Here is a 27,126-nt window from a genome sequence, read left to right on the forward strand (position 1 = left end):
CTCATTCTTTTTTGTGGTTTAGTAATATTCCAGTGTGTGTGTGTGTGTTTGTGTGTATACATACCCCATCTTTTATTTATTTATTATTTTATTTTATTTATTTATTTGAGAGAGAGAGTGTGAGAGAGCACAAGCAGGGGGAGCGGTAGGCAGAGGGAGAGGGAGAAGCAGACTCCCCGCTGAGCAGGGAGTCCAATGTGGAGCTCGATCCCAGGACCCTGAGATCATGACCTGAGCTGAAGGCAGATACTTAACCGACTGAGCCACCCAGGCACCCCCCACATCTTCTTTATCCGTTCATCTTGGGTTGCTTCCATAATTTGGCTATTGTAAATAATACTGCAATAAACATAGGGGTGCCTATATCTTTTTGAATTAGTGTTCTCATAATCTTTGGGTAAATACCCAGTAGTGGAATTACTGGATCATAGGGTAGTTCTATTTTTAATTTTTTGAGGAGCCTCCATACTGTTTTCCACAGTGGCTGCACCGGTTTGCGTTCCCACCAACAGGTTATGAGGGTTCCTTTTTCTCCACATCTTTGCCAACACTCACTGTTTCTTGTGTGTGTTTTTAATTTTTTGGAGAGAGACAGAGTGAGGTGGGAGGGGCAGAGGAACAGGGGAGAGAGAATCCTCAAGCAGACTCCCCAGTGAGCATGGAGCCTGACACAGGGCTCCATCCCAGGACTCTGAGATTATGACCTGAGCTCAAGAGTCAGTTGCTTAACCAGCTGAGCCACCCAGGCGCCCCTCTTGTGTTTTTGATGTTAATCTTTCTGACAGGTGTGAGGTGATATCTCATTGTGGTTTTGATTTGTGTTTCCCTGATGATGAGTGATGTTGAGCATCTTTTCATGTGTCTTTTGGCCATCTGGGTGTCTTATTTGGAGAAGTGTCTGTTCATGTAGAATGGCGTAATCTTTTTAATGAGACAGTGTATACTACAATTTTCTCCCATGATTTTAAAAAATAGCATAGGGCAAAGATGGAAATTAACATTTTCTTTTGCCATCTAGGATGCAGTGCAGTATTCCTGGGAAATCTAATTCATCTGTAAATCTGTTATCAATACGATGACTTCCCACTATACACCTCTTAGTCCCTGCTTTCTTTTGGGCTACAGATTTATATTTCCTACTCAAGACATCACCATATAGATAATCTCGTAGGCAACTGCAGTTCCACAGATCTCAAACCAAAACCACTTTCTTTTCCGTGAATTGTTCATTACCTCCTGTGGTTCACGTCATTGTCAGTTACCTAAGCTAGAAATGGTGGAGTCGTCTTTGATGTTTCCTAGTCCTTCTTTGTCTTTTTAAATTTGTCACTCATTCTTGTTGGCTAGCCTTATTAGTATAAAAGAGAATTTTAAAACTCCATAAGCTTAAGGATATTATTTATTGTATATCAACCACAGGATTATGCTTTGTTCTTAGTAGGCATTCAATATACATTTCCTGAGTGAATAAATGGACCTCAGTGTTTAGAATTAATAGCGTTAGACACATTTTGTATTCAGTTGATGTACTTTATCAACCTTGCAGCATGGTTATCTGTCTGACTGCTCATCTTCCTGCTTTTTTTTAAGTTCCTTGATTCATCCTAAAACACAGTATAATACCTGATTTAGTAAGACTTCGATACTATTTTTTAATGAATTACATTGAATGCAGAAGTGTAAAATAGTGATTAATATATTTTTATAGAGGAAGTCTAGAAAAATACAGTTTCTGGATCAACTTACAATAAAAATTTTTAAGAAGGTATGTTTTCTAATAAGGAAGGAAAAATACTGTCTATTCTTTCATTTTCTTCATTTCAAATTTGTATAAGAGTACATGACTTTTTAAGATAAGTGAAAAGGAATGGTTTATAGAAATCCCTAACATACGGGGTTTGTATACTTTCACTTTTAGGGTATGATTCTTTTAAACTTGGATAAATAAAAATGCTGATGTGAATACTAAAAGAACATATCACCAGGGTATTAAATGGCCATAAGAAATGACTGTTGTTACCCTGCTTGTGTTATCTAAATCCTGGTTGTGAAACACTGAACACTGAGCTTATTGATTGAAAGTCTGTCTGTGTATTTCGTACATTAGTCTCTTTCTGTGTGTTTCTCTTTTGTCCATTTTTCTATTCTTTCTATTTCGCCACATTGTTGCATCATGTGAACCCTATTTTCTTTCCTTTATGAAGTATTTTTTAAAGCCTTCTTAAAACATTGTATACTACTAGAAGGTTTATTTCTATGGCAGTATTTATCACTAGTTTTTTTTTTAACATTTTATCAAATGACTTACTTAGTAACATTGATGTATAGTAGTAGATTTAAAATTTTTCTTGTTGTTATTACTTTAAATGTTGTACTTGCCCTTTGGTAGCTGAAATGTCTGTCCACGGATTCATTGTATGTTTTGTGGCTAAGGTGCAGAGTATATTTATTTGGCATTAGGCTTATCTGTATTCAGTGGCTATTGTCCAACATTTGAGAAACCACTTTCACTTTCAGGGGCAGAGTTTGATTTCAGTCATTTGGTTAATGTTACCATGTGGATCACGTTAATAACACTGAATCTACCTGCTACTTTTCAAAGTCTGTGGCTACTCAGTCCTTGTGCCTTTAATCCAGATCAACCATCCTAACTCTCGAACCACTTCAGCCATGTCACCATAATCCACAAAAGTTTCATCCGTCTCAGCTGTCTTCAAGGCCAAAACCTTGAACTTTCTTGGATTACTTCTGTCTTTACTTCTTTTTTTTTTTTTTTTTTAAGATTTTATTTATTTATTTGAGAGAGAGAATGAGATAGAGAGAGAGCATGAGAGGGGGGAGGGTCAGAGGGAGAAGCAGACTCCCTGCTGAGCAGGGAGCCTGATGCGGGACTCGATCCTGGGACTCCAGGATCATGACCTGAGCCGAAGGCAGTCGCTTAACCAACTGAGCCACCCAGGCGCCCGACTTCTGTCTTTACTTCTAGGCTGCTTACGCCTTTCCTGTTTTTACCCATCTTCTCATTCACTGATTACTTCTTCAAGACAGCTCTCGAGTTCATACAGAGGTTTGCCTTCTGCAGACTTCACCCTCTGCACTCTGTGGAGTGTCGTTAGATATGTGCCTTGAGCTCCACATTCCTCTGGCCCTTTGCAGTAGCTAACTGACTTCATCCAGCCTTTGGCACCCATCCCTGTGTGGTCCTGCCTGGAAGCTATTAAATTTAGACCTGCCTGGGTTCCTCTGTGGTGAGTGGTCAAGTACATAGTCTTGTTAATATGGTGGTTAGCTAGGCAGTTTGTTATTCTCAATTTAAACACTCATGGTTATATCTAAAATATTACTATTTCTGAAATAACACCCAGATGAATTATTTGCTAAATATAGGTAAATACAGGTTTTGTAAAGTCAGATTACATTTAAACAGCATGATTGGATTTCTGTCAAAATCTTAAATCCTAGTATTTTTTTTTTTAAGATTTTACTTATTTATTTGACAGAGAGAGACAGCGAGAGAGGGAACACAAGCAGGGGGGAGTGGGAGAGGGAGAAGCAGGCTTCCCGCCGAGCAGGGAGCCCAATGCGGGGCTCGATCCCAGGACCCTGGGATCATGACCTGAGCCGAAGGTAGACGCTTAATGACTGAGCCACCCGGGCGCCCCAATCCTAGTATTTCTTGATATAAAAGTGCTTACTATTTTGGATGGATGTTATTAAGTAATTAATTTGCAGTCACGTAGTATGCGTGCAGATGCTTGCATGTACTCCTTTAAATATCCTTGTACCCCTATCCCCTATGGGGTAGTACTGTCATTGGCCCCAGTCTTTTGTTTGTGAGGCCAAGGAGGCTTAAAGGGGTAAGTGACTTTCTTAAAGAACATAGCCTGTATTTGAGCTTGCGTCTGCTAACTTAGAACCTGGAGAACCGGGACGTGCTGTCTCCCACCAGGTTACTTTGGGTTTACAACTGCATTTGAGTTAAAGAGGTGAGAGTCTTAAATCCTTTATACTGCATAACCTTCCATTTTATACTTTACTTTGGAGGTATAGTTTTCTGAGTCATGGAAAGGGTGAACTGTGGTGTACTTAAGCTAATTCTTTTAGTTCTACTTGAAAAATCATTGTTTTCATCCTTATCATTTTGAGCAGCTTAGGTTTTTATTTGGCTTTCTCAGTTAAAGAAATGTTCATTGATGTTCTCAGCCAAGGGAAAACACATACCTAATTTTATTTTGGCTTAGAAATATAGCACTGTGGGATTTGCCTTCTGATAAATGCAAATTACGAATGTTAGAAACAATGTCTTCTCTGCAACCAAAGTACCCCTCACCTGTTAATTCATGTGGAATAAATAATCATTTATGTAGGTCAGAATCCTGGCAGTATATTCAGTCAAGGTTCATTAAATGACCTCTTTTTAAGTCATAGACAAATCTTCTTTCAGTGGGAATGTACTTGGGTGGGAAGAAATTATTTAGGTGAGATAGATAAAAGGCAGGGGTAATTATTATAAGGCATTAAAATTTTTTTCAACTTTATTGAGATACTGACTTACGTGTAATTGTGAGTGTACAACTTGATGATTTCATACATGCATATATTGAGAAATGATTACCACAAAAAGGTTAGTTAACACCGCCATCGCCCACCTTTTTTGTGTGTGGTGATAACTTTTAAGATCTTACACTCTTAACTTGCAAGTGTATAATACAGTATTGTTAATTATAGTCCCTAGGCTGTATATTAGATTCCCAGAATTTATTCATCTTATAACTAGAAGTTTGTACTCTGACCAGCATCTCCCCTCCCCGCAATTTCTGGCAACCACCATTCTATTCTCTATTTCTTCGAGTTTGGCTTTTTTAGATTCTACATATAAATGACATCATATAGTATTTGTCTTTCTCTGTCTGACTTATTTAAGTTAGCATAAGGTCCTCAAGGTCCACTTATGTTGTCACAAAAGGCAAGATTTCCTTTTTTTAATGGCTGAATAATATTCCTCTGTGTGTGTGTGTATGTATGTGCATGCGTGTATACAGCACATCTTGATTCATTCATCTGTTGATGGACACTTAGGTTGTTTCCATGTCTTGGCTGTTGTGAATAATGCTGCAGTGAACATGGGGGGTGCATATATCTTCAGGATAGTGATTTAATTTCCTTCGGATATATACCCAGAAGTAGGATTGCTGGATCACGCTAAGAACCTCCATCGTGTTTTCCATAGTGGTTGCATCAATTTACATTCCCACCAACAGTGCACGAGGGTTCCTTTTTTTTTCCCACAAAAATGCCAACACTTGTTATTTCTTGTTTTGATGATAGTCATTCTAACATGTATGTGGTGACATCTCATTGTGATTTTGATTTGCATTTCCCTGATGATTTAGTGATGTTGAGCATCCTTTTTTTTTTTAAATTTAAGTATAATTAATATACAGTGTTATTAGTTTCAGGTGTACAGTATAGTGATTCAACAATTCTATACATTTCTCAGTGCTCATCACCGTAAGTGTTCTCTTAATCCCCTTAATCCCCCATCCCCTCCACCAGTTTGTTCTCTGTATTTAGGAGTCTGTTTTTTTGTTTGTCTTGGTTTTTTTTCTTTGTCTGTTACTTAAATTCCACATATGAGTGAAATCCTATGGTATTTGTCTTTCTCTGAGCTTCTTTTCATGTATCTGACTACCAGTTTTATATGTTCTTTAGAAAAATATCTATTCAAGTCCTTTACTCATTTTTTAATTGGATTGTTTATTTATTTATTTTTTGCTTTTGAGTTGTGTGAATTCCTTATATATTTTGGACATTAATCCCTTATCAACTAGTTGGCAAATATTTTCTCTCTTTCTATAGGTTGTCTTTTTATTTTGCTGATTGTTTCTTTTGATGTGCAGAAACTTTTTGGCTTGATGTAGTCCTACTTGTTTATTTTTGCTTTTGTTGCTTGTGCTTTTGGTGTACTATCCAAAAAAAAACCATTGCCAAGACCAACATCAAGGAGCTTTTTCCATATGTTTTCTTCTAGGAGTTTTATGGTTTCAGGTCTTAACTCTCTAATCCATTTTGAGTTAATTTTTGTTAGTTGTGTAAAGTAAGGGTCTAGTTTTATTCTTCCGTATGTGGTTCTTCAGTTTTCCCAGCACTATTTATTGAAGAGACTATCTTGTCATTGAGTCTTAATATAAGGCTCCCTTGTCAATTATTAACTGACTGTATATGTGGGGGTTTATTTCTGGGCTCTCGATTCTGTTCCATTGGTCTGTATCTGTTTTAATGCAAGTACCATACTGTTTTGATTACTGTAGCTTTGCAGTAAAGTTTGAAATCAGTCATTGTACTTTCTCAGGATTCCCTTAGGCTTGTTTGGGATCTTTTGTGGGTCCACATGAATTTTAGGATTGTTTTTCTGTTTCCATGAAAAATAATAAGGCATTAATTTCCTACCTGTTTTTCCTCCTTGATTGAAAATAGTGGTATCATTGGCTGTGGACTTGACAAAAATCCAAAGAAGCATCTTTTTTTTTAAAGGAAAAAAAAAAAAAAGATTTTATTTATTTATTTATTTATTTAAGAGAGAGAGAATGAGAGAGAGCGAGCACAGGAGGGTGGGAGGGTGAGAGGGAGGAGCAGACTCCCTGCTGAGCAGGGAGTCCCATGAGGGACTTGATCCAGGGACTCCAGGATCATGACCTGAGCCAAAGGCAGTCGCTTAACCAACTGAGCCACTCAGGCGCTCCACAAAGAAGCATCTTATCTCTTTGTTTTTGTTACAACTTTGGAGCCATTTTAATGATATTAAAAACCATTTATATCTGTCACGTGATAACCTCCATTTATTGCATAGAAAGGACTTCGCCTTTTTACATAAAGAAGCCAAAAAAGAAATTACCTTTAGAGCCCATTAATCCCTTCCGTTTTTGGATAAATGATTAGAAGAAGGTACTAATAAAGCCTTATGTTTGTAAACTCATGTCTTCCAGCACATTAGGGAGAACAACTTTGATGTAAAGTGTTCCATGTTGTACTATGCACAAGGGTATATTTCTGGAACTGGTGCTATATTATAGGTGGATTGAAGGATGTCAGAATTAGGAAAGCATATTCAAAATGTAAAGAAATTCTAATTTTTCAGGAAACAATATAGACATTAAACTGTTTGGATGGAAAAAGAAACATGAAGGTAGTGTTAGAGAAAGAAATAAATCCCATCTCATCTCAAGGAAGATTGGGAATTTGAATAGGAGCAGTGGGCTACCGAGAGGAGGAGTCTTTTGCTTGGACACTTGCTTTCCAACTTGGATGCATCCATCTGCAATCATGCAGGACTGGGCATTGTCCAGCAACAAATCTACTTATCTATGAAATCACGTTTAGACAAAGACTGACTCACTGATTAATTCATCTAATGATGAAGGTCCCGTGTTGGGGGTTTGCAAGACTAATTTAAAGTTTGGTGATTTGCTGGGAAGACTCCAGGACACAGCATATAGTCATACCCTTGGTTAAGATTTCTTACAGCAAAAGAGGAGGCAATGCAAAATCGGCAAAGGGAAAGGCACATGAGGCAAAGACCAGGGGGACCTGGCACATACATCCGATAGTCGTCTCTCAGTGAAGCCACACAGGAAGCTCTTAATTCCTCCAGCAACAATTGTGACAACACGTTGGAAGTGCTGTCTCCCAGGAAATCTCATTAGAGACTTCATACTACCGTGTTTTTACTGCGGCTGGTTACACAGGCACCCTCTGCCTGTCACTGTCCCAAACTGCAGACTTCTAGAAAGAAAGCGGGTGTTTGGCATAAACCACACCATATGCACAAGCAGCCTAGTGCAGGGGCCACTGGACCACTTCAGAGTTGAGTTCCCAGATGCCAGCCAAGGACCAGCCTTGCAAGCAAGCAGCCTCTCGGGGGAGAGCAGTCTCAGGCCCGTGTTAGGTCTTCTCTGCACAGAGCCAGGGACTGTGCTACACGGACAGGGGTGGAAGATTGTTACTGCCGCATGGGGCTTGTAGTCTCCTTGCAGAGGCTGAAGTTTGATAAGATGACACTAACTAAATGGAAGATGTCACCATGGCATTTGGAGAGTAAGAGTAGACTAAATGAGAGGATAATGGGACAGGGCAGTGAATATAGAACATGTGCTTAGTGGGCCAGGTGTTTTTAAATTGGCTGAATGTCTCACTCAGCCAAGGGAAGAGTGGGGAAGAGTCGGGGCAAACAGCAGCAAGGTCCATGGATGGGGACAGGGCTTGGCACATTTGAGGAAATGAAGGACAGATGCACAGGGGAAAGTGGAGTCTCAGATTAAACTTCTTTTCCGGGCTAGCCCATGGCTCAGGCCATTTCTGCTCCAAAGATGTCTTCCCACCTTCTTGTCATAGCTTCAGATTGAGCAGTCAGGTTTTTCAGTTTATAATTTGAGTTAAAATTATTCCAGATTGGAAGGTAACACTAGTTGGTGGTGGTCCCGTTATGGAATATTAAGATCAGGCAGGAAAAAGGGTCAGAAGCAAGGGCAATTTGGCTTTAAGAGGTGAGTGTTTAGGCTTGTATCTTTGTTCCCACCCACCGTAATTATTGCTTCTATGGCCAATAGAAAATTAATCCAATAATTTGTCTCTGCTCATCTTCCTTTTTTAGAGTCTGATGATTATAATTTATTTTCGGGCACACCTCATTTTATTGTCCTTCACTTTATTGCACTTCACAGATAATGCATTTGTTTGTTTTACAAAGTGAAGGTTTGCAGCAACCTCCCATCGAGCAAGTTTTACTGGCACCATTTTTCCAACAGCATTTGCTCACTTCATGTCTCTGTGTCACATTTTGGTAATTCTTGCAGTATTTCAAACTTTTTCCATATTATTATATTTGTTATGGTGACCTGTGATGATACTGTTGTAATTGTTTAGGAGCACCATGAACTGCACCCATACGAAATGGCAAACTTACTTGATAAATGTGTGTTTTCTGACTGCTTCACTGACCAGCTGTTGCCTTTCTCTTTCCCTCTCTTTGGGCCTCCCTATTTCCTGAAACACAGCAATACTGAAATCAGGCCAGTTAATAATCCTACAGAGGCCTCCAAATGCTCAAGTGAAAGGAAGAGGCACATGTCTCTCACTTGAAATCAAAAGGTAGAAACAATTAAGCTTCCTGAGGAAGGCAGGTTGAAAGCCAAGATGGGCCAAAAGCTAGGCCTCTTGCACCAGTTGGCCAAGTTGTGAAATCAGAAGAAAAGTTCTTGAATGAAATTAAAAGTGCTACTCCAGTAAACATGCAAATGATAAGAAAGTGAAACAGCGTTATTGCTGATACGGAGAAAAGTTCTAGTAGTCTGGATAGATCAAATTAGTCACAACATTCCCTTAGGCCAAAGCCAGTCCAGAGCAAGGCCTTAATTCTTTTCACTTCTGTGAAGGCTGGGAGGGGCGAGGAGGCCGCAGAAGAAAAGTGAGGCTGGCAGTGAAGCTGGCCGCTGTGTGGGTTCAGGAGGCTTAAGGAAGAAGCCGTCTCCATGACGTCAAAGTGCAGGGTGAAGCCGCACCTGCTGGTGGAGAAGCTGCAGCATGTCCTCCAGAAGACCCTGCTGGGGTAATTAATGACGGCGGCTACCTTAGGCAACAGACGTTCAATGTAAGTGAAACCACCTAGAAGAAGATGCCATCTTGGACAACCATCGCTGAGAGAAGTCAGTGCCTGGCTTAAAAGCTTCAAAGGGAAAGCAGGCTCTCTTGTTAGGGTCTAATGAAGCTGGTGATTTTAAGTTGAAGTCAGTGCTCATTTGCTGTTCCAAAATCATAGTGGTATTGTTGAGCGCCACGGTCAGGACAGAATTCTTGAGACCTTTTACAGTGCAGCTTAGTAAGTTTATTTGAGTAGCGTGAGGACAGGACCCGTGGGCAGAAGGAGTTGCACTTTTGCTGTATGAAGCTGGTGGTTATATGCTTAGTGCTCAGCAGGAGGGGATGTGCAGGGATTATTGGATCATGAATGTCTTCAGATTTCTATTTGTAAAACAACTTTCACAAGATTTCTCTGGTGCCTGTCGTTCGGTTGGATATTAACTGTCGGTGAGATTTACAGGCAGTCATGAGACCCTTTAAGAATGTAGCAACCAGCGGGTATTTGATCCTTATAGGAACTCCACAGGCTACAGGTCAGCCTTCTGGGCTATAGGTGAACATTTTCTGCTTTTTTTCCCTCATCAATGTGGCCCTTCAGAATTGTGCTAAATCTACTTTGCCTGTGTTCTATAAAGGGAAGAACAAAACCTGGATGACAGCACATCTGTTTACAACATGGTTTACTGAGTATTTTACGCCCACTGTTGAGATCTCCTGCTCAGAGAAAAAAGTTGTTTTGTTTTTTTTTTTTTAAATATTACTTCTCATTGATAATGTACCTGGTCACCCAAACGCTCTGATGGAGATGTATTACAAGATTAATATTGTTTTCATGCCTGCTCACACAACGTCTATTCTGCAGCCCATGGATCAAGGAGTGATTTTGACTTTCAAGTCTTAATTATTTAAGAAATACATTCCCTAAGCTATACTTGACATAGTGATTCCTCTGATGGATGTGAGCAAAGTAAATCAAAAACCCTGTATAAAGGATTCACCATTCTAGGTGCCGTTAAGAATATTTGTGTTTCACAAGAAGAGGCCAAAATATCAACATTAACAGGAGTTTGGAAGAAGTTGATTCTAACCCTTTTGGATGACTTTGAGAGGAGGTAACCGCAGATGTGGTGGAAACAGGAAGAAAACTAGGATTGGAAGAGAAGCCTGAAGATGGGACTGAACTGCTCCCATCTCATGATCAAACTTTAATGGATGAGGAATTGCTTCTTATGGATGAGCAAGGAATGTTGTTTCTGAAGATTGAATCTGTTCCTGGTGAAGATGCTGTGAAGATTGTTGAAATGACAACAACGAACTTAGAATATGATATCAACTTAGTTGATAAAGCACCAGCAGGGTTTGAGAGGATTGGCTCACATTTTGAAAGAAGTACTTCTGTGGGTAGGTTGCTATTAAACAGAATTGTGTACTGCAGAAAAATCATCTGTGAAAGGAAGAGTCCGTCAGTGTGGCAAACTTCATTGTTGTCTTATTTTTAAAAACTTGACACAACCACCCTAGCCTTCAGCAACCACCACTCTGATCAGTCAGGAGCCATCAACGTCAAGGCAAAGAAGACCCTCCACCAGCAAAAAGGTTATGACTCGCTAAAAGCTCAGATAATGGTTAGCATTTTTTAGCAATAAAGTATTTTTTAATTAAGGTATGTACCTTGTGTTTTTAGGCATAACGCTAATTGCACTCTTAACAGCCTGCAGTGTAGTGTACACGTAACTTTTACATGCACTGGGAAATAAAAAAAATAATAATTTGATTCACTTTATTGCAGTATTTGCTTTGTTGCGGTGGTCTGGAACCAAACCCGCAATATCTCCAACTTAGGCCTATAATTACGATTGAAGAAACAGATCAAATTTTTTCAAATCTGTGATTTCATAACAATACTAATTTTTTTTAGTTGCTCACCTACAGGGGAATGCTACTGAGCCAACTCACTTGAAAACTGCTAAATAAAGGGAAACAAATTAAGCATTTATTCTGTCTTATTTATATGACCAAAGAGTCGATGAAGCGAAGTTTCTCTTTGTAATATTTCAGCTAATAAATGAAGATGACATTACAGAATTAGGAAACCACTCTGTTTAAGCCCTAATGAATTAGTAATTGTTGGATCATAGATGCTACTAATGTCACAAACAGAGAGACAGCCAGATGGTATAAACCTTTTGACAGAAGAACACAGTACCACTTTAAACCTTGCTTACCCACCTCCAGATTCAGCCTCAATTTGTTCAGGTTTCTAGATCTAATTTCAGTCTTCAGGAAATGCAAAGAGCAGATAAACGTGGTAAACACCACCAAAGGGATTCCGTCAGAAAAATACAGACTGTAGAAAAGCATAGAACAAAAGATATGTTTTCTTCAATAATAAATTATAATGGGGAAAACAAAAGAGATGGAGGGGAACTTATAGGATAAAAAAGACCTAGGAAAAATACCACACAACTCCAGCTGCAGCATATAGACCTTACCTGGGTCTAGGTTCATTTAACCTATTAAAAAAAACATTGAATAATAGAAACTTCAACATTTGGATGTTGATGGTATTAAAACTAATAATTAATTTCTCTGTGGATGTAACACTAACATTTGTGGTTAAAATAGTTTTTGTTTTTTAGAAATATACATTGACATATATGAATGTATTGAAATGATGTATGAGATTGTTTCAAAATTAGAAGAGAGTGGGTAGGGGTAGGGGGGTACAAATGGAAAATATTGGCTATGAGTTGATTATTGTTGAAGCCAGGTGTAGAGGACATGAGAGCCCATTACGTTTGTGTGGTTTTACAAAAAGTTTAAATTTATATACATATATATGTGTGTACACACACACACACACACACACACACACGGTCTCCGTCAGAAAAAAACTGAATATATGTGTTACAGACAGCAGCAACCAAAAGGGTAGTGTATTGTGCCATTGTGTCACATTATCAAAGCTTGCGAGATTTCTGCTGAGATGGGAGAAACTCACATCCTCACTTTCCTAGGTTAAAAAAAAGATGAAAAGTGAATGATCATTGATAGTCGTATTTTGTCGCTGATATTTTGCATTACCCCGGATTGAAACACAAATGGAGCTAATCCTTTTCATTATGGTCCAGTAATAAGATATTGAAGTAGGAGGTATTGCTGTGGCTTTTATCTGTTTGTCAGTGTCTTGAAGAGAGTTACTCAGCGTCAAAATGAAGCTGTCGATCATCTGTTCCACAGGTCGTCAGCTCAGTTACTAGACACACATCGTCTTTACAAAAACATTTATCAGTCTTTCTTCTGCCCTTTTTTACATGCCTTCAGGTCCAGTGCTAAATCTACCCATGACATGTACCACCCTGCTGGTTTTGCTTTGGTTTTATTTAGATTGTAACCTTTCATGGCATTTTCAATGGGCATTGTGAAAATAACGAAATTCATCCAACTGTCTCTACCTCCGTCCGCTCATTCAGTCTGTCAGTATCCTGTGCTTCCCTTCTGTCATCTGCGACTCTGACCCAGCCCATGCTCCTCAGCATCCCTGCCAGATGTGGGAAAATGAAATAAATGTTGCATAGACAAGAGAATGTAGCTTATTAGTAGAAATGAAATATTTTAAAATACATTGTTTCAAATGTACATGTTACCTTGGAATCTGTATGATTCATTATATGGATTTTTAGTGGCAAATTTTTAATCATTGGAGGCCAACTGTGCTAAGGACAACTCTGGTCTGACCTTATTGCTTTCCTTGGGTTTATTCTCAAAAAAACTAAGTCAGTTTTTTTTTTTTTGACATAAACAAGATGTATAGGCCATGGGAAGCGATGGAAGCATGAAACCAAAGTCAGACAAACACAAAAGACGCATGTTTCGTCATCCATACATGTACTATTTTCCAAGAGTGTGGATGATTGTTATTTCAGTATCTTATTCTGGGTTGATCCTGTATTGGCCCAAAGGTTCTTTGCAAAACTGGATGTTAATAGGAAGTAAAAGTGGATAACATGTTAGAAGAAAAGTGAGAGAGATTGCTTTTGATGGCTGAGGATGTTGAGCATACATTAAATGCTAAAATAAAAATGGAAGTTTTAGGGGCTCCTGGCTGGCTCAGTTGGTGGAGCGTGCACCTCTTGATCTTGGGGTTGTGAGTTTGAGCCCCATGTTGGGTGTAGAGATTACTTAAAAATTAAACCTTTTTAAAAAGGTTTTAAAAAAATGGAAGTTTTAGAAAATTTGGAATTTTAAAGAAATGAAAGTTACAAACCTATGATTTGAGCCTCTAGACAAATTCAAGTATTGGCTTCATACAGGTAAAAAAATGGCATTTTGGTACTATTATTAAATGTATCAGGTAAAAATGCTGTCTATGGATTACCTTATTGAATTATTCTAATGACCCTGTGATAGATAGTGTTACTATTCCCATTCAGGTCTCATTCCCAAACAAATAAGAAGCCAGGCTGAGAGAGATGAGGTGCTTTGCCCAGGCTCATGCCCAGGTCAGTAGGTGAGATGAGGAAACTAACTTTTGCCTGTACTTTTAATTACCAGGTCAAACCGCCTCCTACCATTCTCTTGTTGAAGGAGGTAGTGATTTTCTTGAAATATGAATGGTAATTTGGGAAGAAAATTATACTTAGATCTTTTGAGACATTTGAGATATAAAGCTATGTGATACTCTTTGGAATTCTAGTGGAGTTTACAACCAAAATGGTGTATTTGGCATTTCATTCTCTTCTACATACTTAAATCCAGGATTTAATTAATTTTTTTAGTCTAGAAGTTTACTTAGACATCATAACTCATTTATGACTCAATTGATCTTTAAAAATTTAGTTTTGAGTAATTTATACAAAGTAAGTGTCAAGGAGTGGGGAGAGTATCTACATACATTATTTGGAATTCTTCTGAGTGGAATATTTGTTCTTCTCTGTTTATTTATTCAGTCCTTTATTTATATCAGTGTGGACTCCTGGATTATCTTAGTCCATTCAGGCTGCTATAACAAAATACCACAGGCTGGGTGGCTTATAAACAACAGACATTTATTTCTCACCGTTCCGAGGGTGGGAGATCTAAGGTCATTGCACTTGCTTGGTTGGGTGAGGGCCTTCTTTTAGGTCACGGACTTTTTGTATCCTCACATGGCACAAAGGGTCTAGGGATCTCTGGAGCCAAAGCCCTTGGTAAGGGTTCCACCCTCATGATTTAAGCATTTCCCAGAGGCCGTACCTACTAATGCCATCACTTTTGGGAATTAGGATTTTAACATTTGAATTTGGAGGGGCAGGACACAAACATTCAGACCATAGCGTAGCATGGATATTATTTTATTGTTTGGATTATAATCCAGTACTGCTTTATTTTGTTACTCAAATGGTTCCATGTGCAAATCATTGGGAGCTCTTTCAATCAACTTTTATATCCTTTTGACATACGCACTCATTTTGTGTGTTTCATGTATACACACTTAGCACTTCCTTACTTTATGGAAACAAGATGCTCCAAGTTCACCTTGTATATTTTGTGTACTTGTCCTAGACTCAGCCATTTCTCCAAGTAGCTGTGGTTCCTTTTATTGGAGAGTGGTATTAGAAACCAAGATCTGGCTGCTACGTATACTTGTTGGTCCTGGCATGTTGTTGCTTGTAGGTCCTCTCAGCTAACAGAGCAAGGACATGTGTGTGCGTGGCTGACCTGAGTGTACACAGAGTGTATCTACCAGTATTTCCATGCTGAGCCGTCTGTATCCGTATTAAGCTAAATAGGAGTTCCTACTGACGTGTCAGAGTCTAATCCGTTACCCTATAGATTACTCTAGACTCCTTTTGCTCATCTATAACATCCTACTCTACCATTGAGAAGCCTCATTCCCACCATCTACTTATTTAATTGTTCGGTTTCAATATAAATGAATAGTGGTGTGAGAATTGTTAAACTCTACCTGCCGTAAGATAACTTTATCAACTAGAGTACAGTGATTCCGTGGAGTTTCTTTTGCTTTTAGTCTTACAGATTCCATTCATTTCTTTCTTTCTTTTTTTTTTTTTTAAGATTTTATTTATTTATTTGAAAGAGAGAGAGACAGTGAGAGAGGAAAAACAAGCGGGGGGAGTGGGAGAGGGAAAAGCAGACTTCCCACTGAGCAGATTCCACTCATTTCTAAAGTTACTCAGGTCAGCACCTTATCCCCCACCTCCTTCAGTAAGGTTGTTTTATACATTTGTCATACATTTAGATTCTTGTGCCATATCCTGCCTTCCATTCTGGGGTAGCCTGACTTTCTAAATGATTTCTTAAAATTTTACAACATCTGTGGGTTTTGACAAATACATAATGTCACTTACTCACCATTATAGTATCATATGGGATAGTTTCACCACCATAAAAGATGTGCTGTGCTTCAGCCATTCAGTCTTAATCCCTTCCCCTCGAACATCTAGCAACCAATGATCTTTTTACTCTCTCTCTCTCTCTCGCTGTAGTTTTGCCTTTTCCAGAATGTTGTAATTGCAATTACACAATATACAGCCTTTTCATGTTCGCTTTTTGCACTTAGCAATATGCATTTAAGCCTAATCCATGTTTTTTATGGCTTGTTAGCTCTTTTCTCTCTTTTTTAAAAAAGATTTTTATTTATTTATCAGAGAGAGAGAGAGAGAATGTGTGCGCCCACAAGCAGGGGGGAGAGGCAAAGGAAGAGAGAGTCGATCATGACCTGAGCCAAAGGCAGATGCTTAACAGACTGAGCCACCCAGGCGCCCTTCATTAGCTTATTTCTCTTTATTGCTAAATAACTTAATTGTATGGATATCCCACAACTTGTGTATTCCCTTGCCTACTGCAGGACATTTTTGGTACTTTCAGTTTTGTACAGTAATGAGTAAAGCTGCTGTGAACATTGACATGCAGGTTTTTGTGTGGACATAAGTCTTCAAGTCAGTTGAGTAAATAGTTAGTAGTGTGATTGCTAGGTCATATCGTAAGATTATAGTTAGCTTTATTAGAAACTGCCAAACAGTCTTCCAAAGTAACTCCCATTTTGCATTCTTATTAGCAGCGAATGAGAATTTTTGGTGCTGCATATCCTTGCCAAAATTGACAGTCAGTTTTCGGATATTAGCCATTCTAATAGGCATGTAGTGGAATCTCATTTTTGTTTTAACTTCAGTTCACTAATGACAGATGAACATCTTTTCGTATGCTTATTTATCGTATCTGTATCTTTGATGACATGTGTTCAGATCTTTGACTCATTTTTAATTGGGTTATCTTCTTGTTGAGTTTTAAGTGTTCTTTGTGTATTTTAGACACAAGTCCTTTAATCTGATATGTAATATGGCAAGCAGGACTTGTATAATCATGCACTAAGATGAAATGAGATGACAAGGGGGATGAGTCAGTTATGACTTTATATTTCCAGCCTGGGTCTCTGGGAAAATGGAGAGTACCAGTAGCAGAGAGAGTAAAGCTGAGAGTTGAAATCACTTTGGGAGGACGTGGGACGGAGATGACTCACTTAATTTTGAGGCAAGATGGAAGAATACCCAAGAACTGGAGATGAAAAAGATATTACAATTCTTGATTCAGATTTTGCTGTCATCATTATAGATTATGGAAGAGGAGAGGTAAGGAGCAAATCAGAAGTTAGGATAAGAACAATACAGTGTTGTGTCACAAAAGTGATGAAGTTTTAAGAGGGAATCAAATGTCAGCTATGAAAGACTGAAGGACATGATTGAAGAGAATGGGAAGTTCTCATTGTCTATCTTCTTGAAGGTCAAATCAGCCATTAGTTTACTTCAATATCCTGTGCCTTTTGTATCTGAGGACTGTAATTTACTCTGTCAGGAGAGCTCTGTCTTACTTTATTCAGGCTTTTATCTTTAGCACCTTGTAGAATTTCTCAAATTGAATTTTGCATCACTGGAGGTCTTTTGCCACATGAGCACAGATGGGGGTCTTATTTTTCTTTTATCTAATACAACTATATAATTATATATCCATGTCTGTCTACCTATAGTTTAAATTGATGGTGGAAGTACTGGATTCATTGAAAAAAATTATTTGCCTTCTCAACTTACCATTCTCTTGAAGAATCCTAACAGCTGTGACTTTAGTCCCCAACAGAACTAATTAACATGTGTTAATTGTGTGGCTGGTCTGGTGGTGGGAACATGCAGCCTGTTCCCTGGAGTCATAAAGATATGCTTCCTTTTCTTCTTTTCTGCCTCTGAAAGGACAATTTTCTGCTTCCTTTTTTACCTGACTATCCCGAAGGATGGTAGTAATTTACTGAATAATTCACAGAGAGGATATAACAGTAAAAATAATTGCCATCACGGAGTAATAATTATTGATAGCCTGTTCGTGATTTGGAGTTGTCTAATGACTGGCATACCCACATGAAGTGCCTATTTCGAAACACATGATTTTATATGTTCAACATGAAAATGTGTAGAAGTACTGTGTTTGAAAATCCTATGTATATTTAACAGTTGTTATTAGACTGAAAAATATTTCAGTGAAACTGATTACTTACATGGAATACGAATGGACAAATGTCAATTACTCTGAGCTGAATACTAGTTTTATCACTGGATTCAGTGCCCCTGAGAGAAAGGAGAATTTGTGCTGTAAACAATGAAAGATAAGAATCTATTCAGTAAACATTGTTTTAGCACCTAAAATGTACCAGCACTATATTCTCCTGTTCGCTTCTCTGGCTAGAGTTTCACTTACCTTGCGAATTAAAGCTATGGTAACTATTTACAGGAAGGTCTAAGTGCTCTGTAGGGCTTCCCTTTACAGCGTTGAAGTGCACGATCGCCTCCAGGACAACACTGGAATCTGCTCTTGGGAAACAGCTGTCACGTGATACAGTGTCTATAGTTTAAAACTGCTAAAGATTTAACCTTTGTCTTTTTTACTATTTTTTCATAGTAGCAAAATATACATAACATAAAATTTGCCATTTTAACCACTTCAAGTCTATAATTCAGTGGCAGTAATTATACTCGCAACATGTACTATAACCATTACCTCTGTCCACTTCTAAAACTTGGCCTTCACCCAAAACAGAATTCTGTACCTATTAAGTCATAATTCCCCATGCTTCCCTCCCTCAGCTCACTGTAACTGCTAATCTGCTCTGTCTCTATGAAGTTGCCTATTCTAGATATTTCATGTAAGTGGAATCATACAATAATCATCCCTTGTGTCTGGCTTTTTTTAACTTACCATATTGTTTTCAAGGTTCCTCCATGTTGTAACATATATCTGAACTTAAGTCTTCTTCATGGATGAATAATATTCCATTGTATGTGTATATATCTTTACATTCATTTTCTATCTTAAATCAATCTTAGCATAATGTGTCATTTTTCTATATTTTTGATGCTTATGAAGGTGTCATCTAGGTTAATTTTATTCTTTCTAATTCTTTTACAGGTTTGACAGATGAAAAAGTGAAGGCATATCTTTCTCTTCATCCCCAGGTGTTAGACGAGTTTGTATCTGAAAGTGTTAGTGCAGAGACTGTAGAAAAATGGCTGAAGAGGAAAAACAACAAACCAGAAGGTAGGATCTTATTCAGATTGAGTGTGCATTATTTTCTAGTTTATAGTGACAAGAAAACTGCGGGAAAGTAACATATAAAGTAGACAAAATTGGCATTTTAATTCTGTAAAAGTTTTATTCTGTTTAAAAAGATTAAATAAGTTAGAATGAGGGGAAATAAATAAGGTCCTTGACTCAAAAAAACTTGCAAAGAACTTTTGAAAATTTGTTTAGACATGACCATATTGAAAAATGCAGAAGTCAATATTAGACTTGATTTTATTTAATGATTGTTATTAATGATTACACAAATGTTCTTTATATTTCAAAAATATATTTATATTATTACCTTTTACAAAAAGAAGTCTTTAAACAATTTTTCTATGGACACAGTAGGTAAAGAACTCTTGACTTTGCATTAGATGTTTTGTTCACACTCATGAACTTAAGATGCTGTTATATTTACAAAAAAAAGAAATGTGGGCTCGAAGGGGATGTGAAGTGAAATAAATTTCCCTCCAAGTTGAATATGTATTAATGTATTGGATTTGATTGGATTTGAATATTTTAGTATGATTTTAATTTTAAATGAATCTATATTTGGCTAAATAGGACTTCTTATTTCTATGAATATTCTTATAGTAGAAATTTATGTTACATGATTTTAACTATATGAAGAACTTTTATGTTAAAAACAAAAATACATGCTATTTTTCTGGTAATTTATTTAGTGTAACAAAATGCTGTAAAGCTTAAAAATGCCGGTAGTTTAAAAATGATCACTATAAAATGTTATGCTGTTAGAACTGTGGTACTAGTATGCTGCTTGGAGCTGATTTTCCTCCATTTTCAAAGTTTCTGTAATTTTCTGACATAATTTTTATATTAAAGAGATAAATATTTCCAGAAGAGAGCTTTTGGCATCAAGGCACAAATTAGATTTTAGAGTACATATATGGGTGCCTGGGTGGCTCAGTTGGTTAAACATCCGACTCTTGATCTCAGCTCAGGTCTTGATCTCAAGGTTGTGCATTTGAGCCCCTCATTGGGCTCCATGCGCCCACTTAAAGTAAAGTACACGTGCATGAGTGTGTGTGTGTGTGTGTTTATGGATTGAGAAGGAGGGGTAAGGGAGAGGGAGAGAGAAATATAAATACGTCAGAGAAATGTATTCTTTTCAGAACAACCATAACATTTAATATTAAAAACAAAGCTTGAAATGGCATATCTCAGTTATTACAAACCTCAGACATTTGAAAACAATTTGAGATGTTTGGCACTTTCAAAAGTATGACTGCATTGTGCTTTAGGCACATCATATAAAGATGCAGATTTCAACTTGCTATATAATGATGGATCATGATATAGTGTAAGAATAAAGGATATTTGTGAGATAGGAAACTGAGGATAGGTCCTAGAAAATGAAAAAATTTGCATACTCTTTTAATGTTACAATGATAGTTAACTCTTAGATGTTTATAAATATTTGAATGTGTCATTCCTTATCTTTCAAATCTGTTTTCTGTATTAGTTAATCAAATAATACCTTAAACTGTTGAGTACATATACTCAAGAGTTAAATGATTATTAAGAATAGCTGAGTGTAACTGAAGCAATGCTCAGTTATACCTGAAGAAAAACTTGCGGTTGGACGGAGATGATCTGGCTGGTGGCCCTGCAGAGGGCTACAGACGGTTGCAGGGATCAGGAACAAAAAGAGGTTGAATGAGGTGTGACTTGGGGCTTCCAAGCTGGTGGTGGGGACACACACAGCACAAGGGTGCAGGCAGCTTGCAGTGCAAGTGCAAACCGGAGTCTTTCATTCTACCACTGCAGCCTGCTGGGACCCTGTCACCCCTTCTTCCCAGGGAGTTTATCATGAGAATGTATCTCAAGACGTCCACTTTATGTTCAGTGAGATTCTGTAGCGCAGCTTGCAGAGGGTGTAGGAACGAGGTGTAGCACGAATCTTGTGTGAATGGCATCGCCCAGTTTGCTTTGAAATACAGAAAGCCAGCTAAATATCTTTATTTCATTTATGTAATTATGGATTAAGGTAGTGGTCAGTTGAAGCATTTTGTTTCTTTTCCCTTGCTCCCTCCTCATTATTTTTTTAAAAATTGTGTTTTCCTCAACTAGGCCTTATTCTCCTTCCAAATTGCTCCATTGAAAATGTTTTGAGGAAGGACATTTTTGTGGACAGGGTTTTTAGGGAGTGTTTCCGTTTCCATGGCGGACCCAGGAACAAAGTGTGACAGCTAGAAGTTCTGGGAGAATAGTTTGTTGAAAATGAGTGGGACAGGCCTATCCAGATTATTTCATTTTGTGTCAGTTTAGTAAAAGAAAATGAACCAAGGAAAACTGTGCTGGAGTAAATAACTTGCACAATGCTTTATACAGTGTAAGTACTCACTAAACATTTATTTTATTTCTTTTTTAACCACTGATAAACCAGCCTCAGAAATGATCTACACTGTGGGGGAAATTGTGTAATGGTATATTCTGTTTAGAGAAAGATCATGTTTGAAAATTCAGATTTATTAAACAAATGAATAATGGGACGACTATTTGCATTAAAAATTATGTTTGCTTTTAAAATGGCCAACTTTCACACTGCTTGTGTTTTTTTAATGATGACGTCATACTGTTAAAAAAGCTAGTTTTTCTTCATTCATTTAGTATTTTATTGAGCACCTACTTACTTAGTGCACAGAGCCAAAATGCTGAAGAAGTGGAGAATGCATGGCATGTTTTAGTTGAACTGTGGCAATATTTTCAATGCATCAGTATTGGGTGACCATAGAGCAGTTGTCATTTCCAAGGAATTTCACGTATATCAACCCTTTACGTCTGATTACAACAAGTGAAGATAAGGCAGTCTGGTCATTTGGTAGATTTTGAAATTGCACTGAGGGGAGCTAAAGGATCTCTGGACGTCCAGCATCTGGTTCTTGACAGTCCCCAGACAGTGACTCTGAGCTGACAGTGACTGGAGGGCGTAGACTGTGGGAGTCATGGTTATGTTTGTGTCCCTTACCAACAACACGCCTGATGCATGGTGGAGGGGTTCGCTAAACATTTTTGAATGAACGAATAAATAGATGGAAGGAAGGTTAGTTTGTCAACCTCCAGGTGAACCTCTGTTCTTCACTTGGTTTTCATATTGTGCCTGATACAGGAACTACTCGTATGCTCTTCTTACCTCCCCACTACTCGTTTAAAAGCTTCTTGAGGGAAGGGGTTATGTAATACGTAGTTTTAAATCCCTCAAGGTACCTTGTCTTTCATGTATTCAGCAAACTATGTGTGAAGCACGGTTGAGGTACTTGATGGTTATGTTTCTGAGGAGCTTGCAGTCAAACAAATAGAGGAAGAGAGTAGTCCTTCTGGTTAGTCTGACAGTGAGGTCGAGCATAGTCCAGGCTGGAGTCTCTGAGCCAGAGTGGGCTGTGGGGGGGTCCACATCACAGTGGATCACTCTGCTTTGTGTTGACAGAGAAAGGGGGTTGGGAAAGGGTGAACCACCACATGTCTTCAGAGATTTAAATTTCTGAAGTCTTTACTGTTACTGTTTTCAGTTTAATTTTATTGCTTTTATAGCACTTGCATTTTAAATGCATAAAGTTCTATCTGTAGTTGTGAGGCAGATTGCCTTTTGAAGGTGGACCTCTGATCCTGAATTCTTTTTTTTTTTTTTAAATATTTTATTTATTTATTTGAGAGAGACAGAGATAGTGAGAGAGAGCTCGAGCAGGAAGGAGGGGGAGAAGCAGACACCCTGCGGAGCAGGGAGCCCGATGCGGGGCTCGATCCCAGGACCCTGGGATCATGACCCGAGCTGAAGGCAGAGGCTTAACCATCTGAGCCACCCAGGCGCCCCTCTGATCCTGAATTCTAAACAACCGATTTTCAAGTGATGTTTGGGAATTGGAGGGAGCATTTGTTTCTTTTATAATCTGATGTTCTCATTTAGAGAATGTATAAATATTCCCTGGAAGTATTGAGGTCTATACACACTCACAGCCATACTTCCATTTGGGAAAAACCTCAGAAAGAAAAAAATTATCTAGGTCATGAATTGTTCTACTAAGTTTTATATTTTATGTTGATTTTTATGCAAGCTACATTTGACAGGCCCAGCTGGTATGCATCAGGCCTCAGATTACTAAACTATTTAACGTCTACACAAGTATCAAGGTGTAAATATAAAATTAATAAATAAACATTAGGAGATGGTGAATCTTGTGATAACATTCTAAGATGGAATACAGTTTTACATCCCTAATGCCATTTCAGTATTTCAGTTATGTTCAGGGAGAATCATGAATTACCTTGACTATCAGCAATGTCCCCTTTTGGCTTCTAATGTAAAAAACTGTTAGTTGACGATGCTGGTGATACCAGAAGGGGTGCGTGAAGAAGTGAGAACACTGGCAGTCAGTATAGTATATTTGGCGTCTTCTGGTATTAGAATAATATATAAATACATGGATTTTGTTTACAATCCCCAAAATGTAACTGTGATACTCATATTCTAAAGGGAAACTGTTTGGTATTCAAGAGAGTGATTGATTGAACCCAGATCATTTAAGAATTATGAGTAGCAGTGTCATCTTTTATGTCTAATGATTTCTATTATTATTGTGTTTATATATCTAAAATATTAAATAGCAGACCCTGTCACTATCAGTGTACCTATAAATGCCAAATAATAATGAAAATATTGGTACTGTCAACTGCCTTAAATATTTTCAACAAATACATGAATGTTTTCTTTTTTTACTCAAAGAATATAGTTACTATGTATTTTTCACCTCTCCATGATTATAGAGATGGAACAATTTTCATTCAAATAAAACTACTAAATATTTCATACCTAGAATTAGTGAGATTTAAATCATGCCCCCTAAACCTACTATATGCAGCCTGAAATGAAGATTAAATAGCATTTGTCTGCTTAGTATATAACAGATGTTTTCTGTGCTTGTATTTATAATGTGGTGGGATTTTAAATAATGGGGCACAAATTACTTTTCCAAAGCATGCAGTGTTAGAAGATTTTAGTAAGTAGGACAATAAAAATTATGTGTTAATTGTTAATATATATCCTGAATAAGGAAAAAAATCATTGAAATGGTTTACTTGGAACTTCATTTTGGGCACTTTCTTTTCCTTGAAATTGCTTCATCTCAAATATGGAAATTACATTTTCACATAGAAATTTCATATCTCTTTCTTTTCTTTCTTTTTTTTTTTTGGAATGGAAATAAAATGTGTTGAATGCCTTGTTTGAATTATAAATAAATGTAATTCACAATCTGGTAACTGGAAGGGGAATAAAGTTTATTTGCAAAGAGTTACTTGATGTATTCCATTAATTCTGTTAATTGTTCATATTATTGCAAAGATGTATCTTAATATATTCTTTCTTGAGAGTGTTTGGGCTCTGTAGCAATCTTATCAAGTTGATTGGGATTTTGATAACTTTAAAGATTAATTCAGATCATCACAAATGTTGTTAGTAATTATGAAACTAATTCAAACAATTTTAATAGCTTTGTTACAAGCTAGATTAATTTCTGAAGCAGTTTTTCTAGTGTCTATAAAGTTCCTATCAGTGGTAGCTATTATTTGTACTTTCAACGTCATTACTACATTTCCTAAGTTAAAGTTTTGTTTATAAGTGATTTTAATGAATGAAAATATTAGGAGCTAATGGATTTTTGAAAATACTTTGTTTTCACTGGTGTTTCTTTTTATACAAGTTGTATTTTCTAATTGCACATGTAGTGGAAAAAGATGCTTAATTTAAAATCATTGAGTCTATTTAGGGGCACCTGGGTGGCTCAGTCGTTAAGCGTCTGCCTTCGGCTCAGGTCATGATCCCAGGGTCCTGGGATCGAGCCCCACGTCAGGCTCCCTGCTCGGCAGGAAGCCTGCTTCTCCCTCTCCCTCTGCCACTCCCACTGCTTGTGCTCTCCAGCTCTCTCTCTGTCAAATAAATAAATAAAATCTTAAATAAATAAATAAATAAAATCATTGAATCTATTTAATAGAATTCCTTTCAGCATTTAAAATTTTGTTTCACTTAACACAGATTTTAAAACTAAAATGAAAACTTGTGAGATGAGTGGTATAACCATTTCTGTTTTTTTTTTCAATCTACTCCTTAAAAGCTTCTGAAGGTTTAACAATGATCCAGATTATTTGATTAAAGAATGAATAATAATTTCTAGAAACATACATTTGAGTGGCCAGGTTGTAGCTAGAATATGAGCAAATAGTACTCATTTCTCTAGCTAGTCATTCAGTATGCTGACTAACAAATATTTCTTGAGTCCCTACTATGGAAATATAATTGGAGAACAAGGAATATAAACTTGTTCCCTTGAAGGTCACTTTCTGATAGGAGAAGACAAATAATAAACACATAATCACAGAATAAGGTTATTTCAGGATTTGTTGCTGGTATATTTGAAAACATCTACCATAATATAGCAAACAGAAATTTTTAGTAGAATTAAATTTGCTTGAGATTTTAAGATTCACATTGTTTTTAGCCAGTCAGATGGGGCCTCTGTATTAAGCACATATGTCTGTCTATTTGCTGTGTCCTGGCTCCCCGTGAGTCACAGGAGCCATATTTCTTGTGTTTACTGCCCTTGAAGGATTTATAATCTTCTGGTGTGGAAAGAAGGTGAGAACCTGTGAGAATACAGCAACCAAGGCTGTGTAATCCAGTGTTGAGTGGTGTGGTGTGGGTTTTCAAGACAATGCTGGGAGAACTGAGGACACCAAGAGGTATGAAAATTGAGACAGCTTTTTGTAGGAATTGGTTCTTCATCTGGGCCACTGATTCTCAAAGTGTGATTCCCCACACAAAAATGGACATCACTTGGGAACTAGTTAGAAATGCCATTGGCCTTATCTTACTTAAGACCCCTGGAATCAGACACTCATACAGTGGGGCCTATAGTCTGTGTTTTGACAAGCCCTTCCAGGTAATTCTAGTGCAAACTCACCTTTGAGAACCACTGTCCTGGGCATTGGAGGCCTATGGAAGAGCAAACGAGGTCCTGGGTTGGCTGGGGGAGCGAGCAGTAGGATCAAAAGCAGGGCTGCAGGGCTTGCTGTGATTTACTTCTAGGTTAGCCTGGAGAGGAGGGAGGGTTTGGTATGGGAAATTCTGCGTAGAAGCAATTTGATAGAAGGCAGGGTGGTTGAAAGCAAGGGGCGAACCCAACAGGTCAACGCAAGCAGCGGTTGGTTAAGATGAATATGCTCGGTCACACTCCCCCACCTTTTTTTAAGTTTTTAGACTTTGTTTGTTTATTTGCTTTTGTTGTACTGGCAATTTTGATATATTGGGGAATAGTTTTGCTATGGATTTCATATCTTGAAAATATTTTTCTTATTTTAAGAATGGAAGAAGATACTGTTAAAATTTTTTCTTTCTACTCTCATTTTAACTGATTATTCATGTTCTGCATTGACTGTAATAGGAAAAGTGCCGGGGGTGGGGGGGGACTAGATTTTGGAACCCTATCCATCCAAAATAGGTGTTTTAATTGATAGCTTCATTAAAGTATGGTGAGTTGCAGAACAGGATATATTACCATCTTTTACAAGATAATAATCATATATAATTGTGTAGACAAAGAGCTAGTAAAATATATATCATTGTGGTTGTTTCTGGATTTGGGGGGTTTACAGGGAAGTTTATATTCTTATATATGTTGCTTTTTTAATAAAAAAATAGAGTAAACATTTAAAGAAACTTCTGGAGTTTTTCTTGTAGGGAAAGTTTTCCCCAGGTTTCAATAATTCTAATGTAGTTTAAACCATTATCCCCTGCTTGTTTGGCTACTTTTCCATCGCAGGGGATAATAAACAATGTATATTCACTAATCCCTTACCGGCTTTTTTCTG

The 27,126-nt window shown here is 37.6% G+C and overlaps 1 protein-coding gene and 1 pseudogene across 9 annotated transcripts in view; one reads left to right on the forward strand and one right to left on the reverse strand.

The window, feature by feature from the left end:
* Window positions 1–27,126, forward strand: part of PDE10A (phosphodiesterase 10A) — a 577,666-nt gene that overhangs the window by 384,342 nt on the left and 166,198 nt on the right. For all 8 annotated transcript variants that reach the window (XM_036122880.2, XM_036122883.2, XM_036122888.2 and 5 more), the window contains one exon: window positions 19,090–19,218. In XM_036122880.2, coding sequence (XP_035978773.1) covers window positions 19,090–19,218 — 129 coding nt within the window. The remainder of the gene's footprint in view (window positions 1–19,089; window positions 19,219–27,126) is intronic.
* LOC118555036 (26S proteasome regulatory subunit 6A pseudogene) overlaps window positions 1–27,126 on the reverse strand; it is a 747,413-nt pseudogene that overhangs the window by 189,122 nt on the left and 531,165 nt on the right. The window lies entirely within an intron of this gene.

This window comes from Halichoerus grypus, chromosome 9 (genome assembly GCF_964656455.1).
Source record: "Halichoerus grypus chromosome 9, mHalGry1.hap1.1, whole genome shotgun sequence".
In the NCBI taxonomy this organism is placed as follows: domain Eukaryota; kingdom Metazoa; phylum Chordata; class Mammalia; order Carnivora; family Phocidae; genus Halichoerus; species Halichoerus grypus.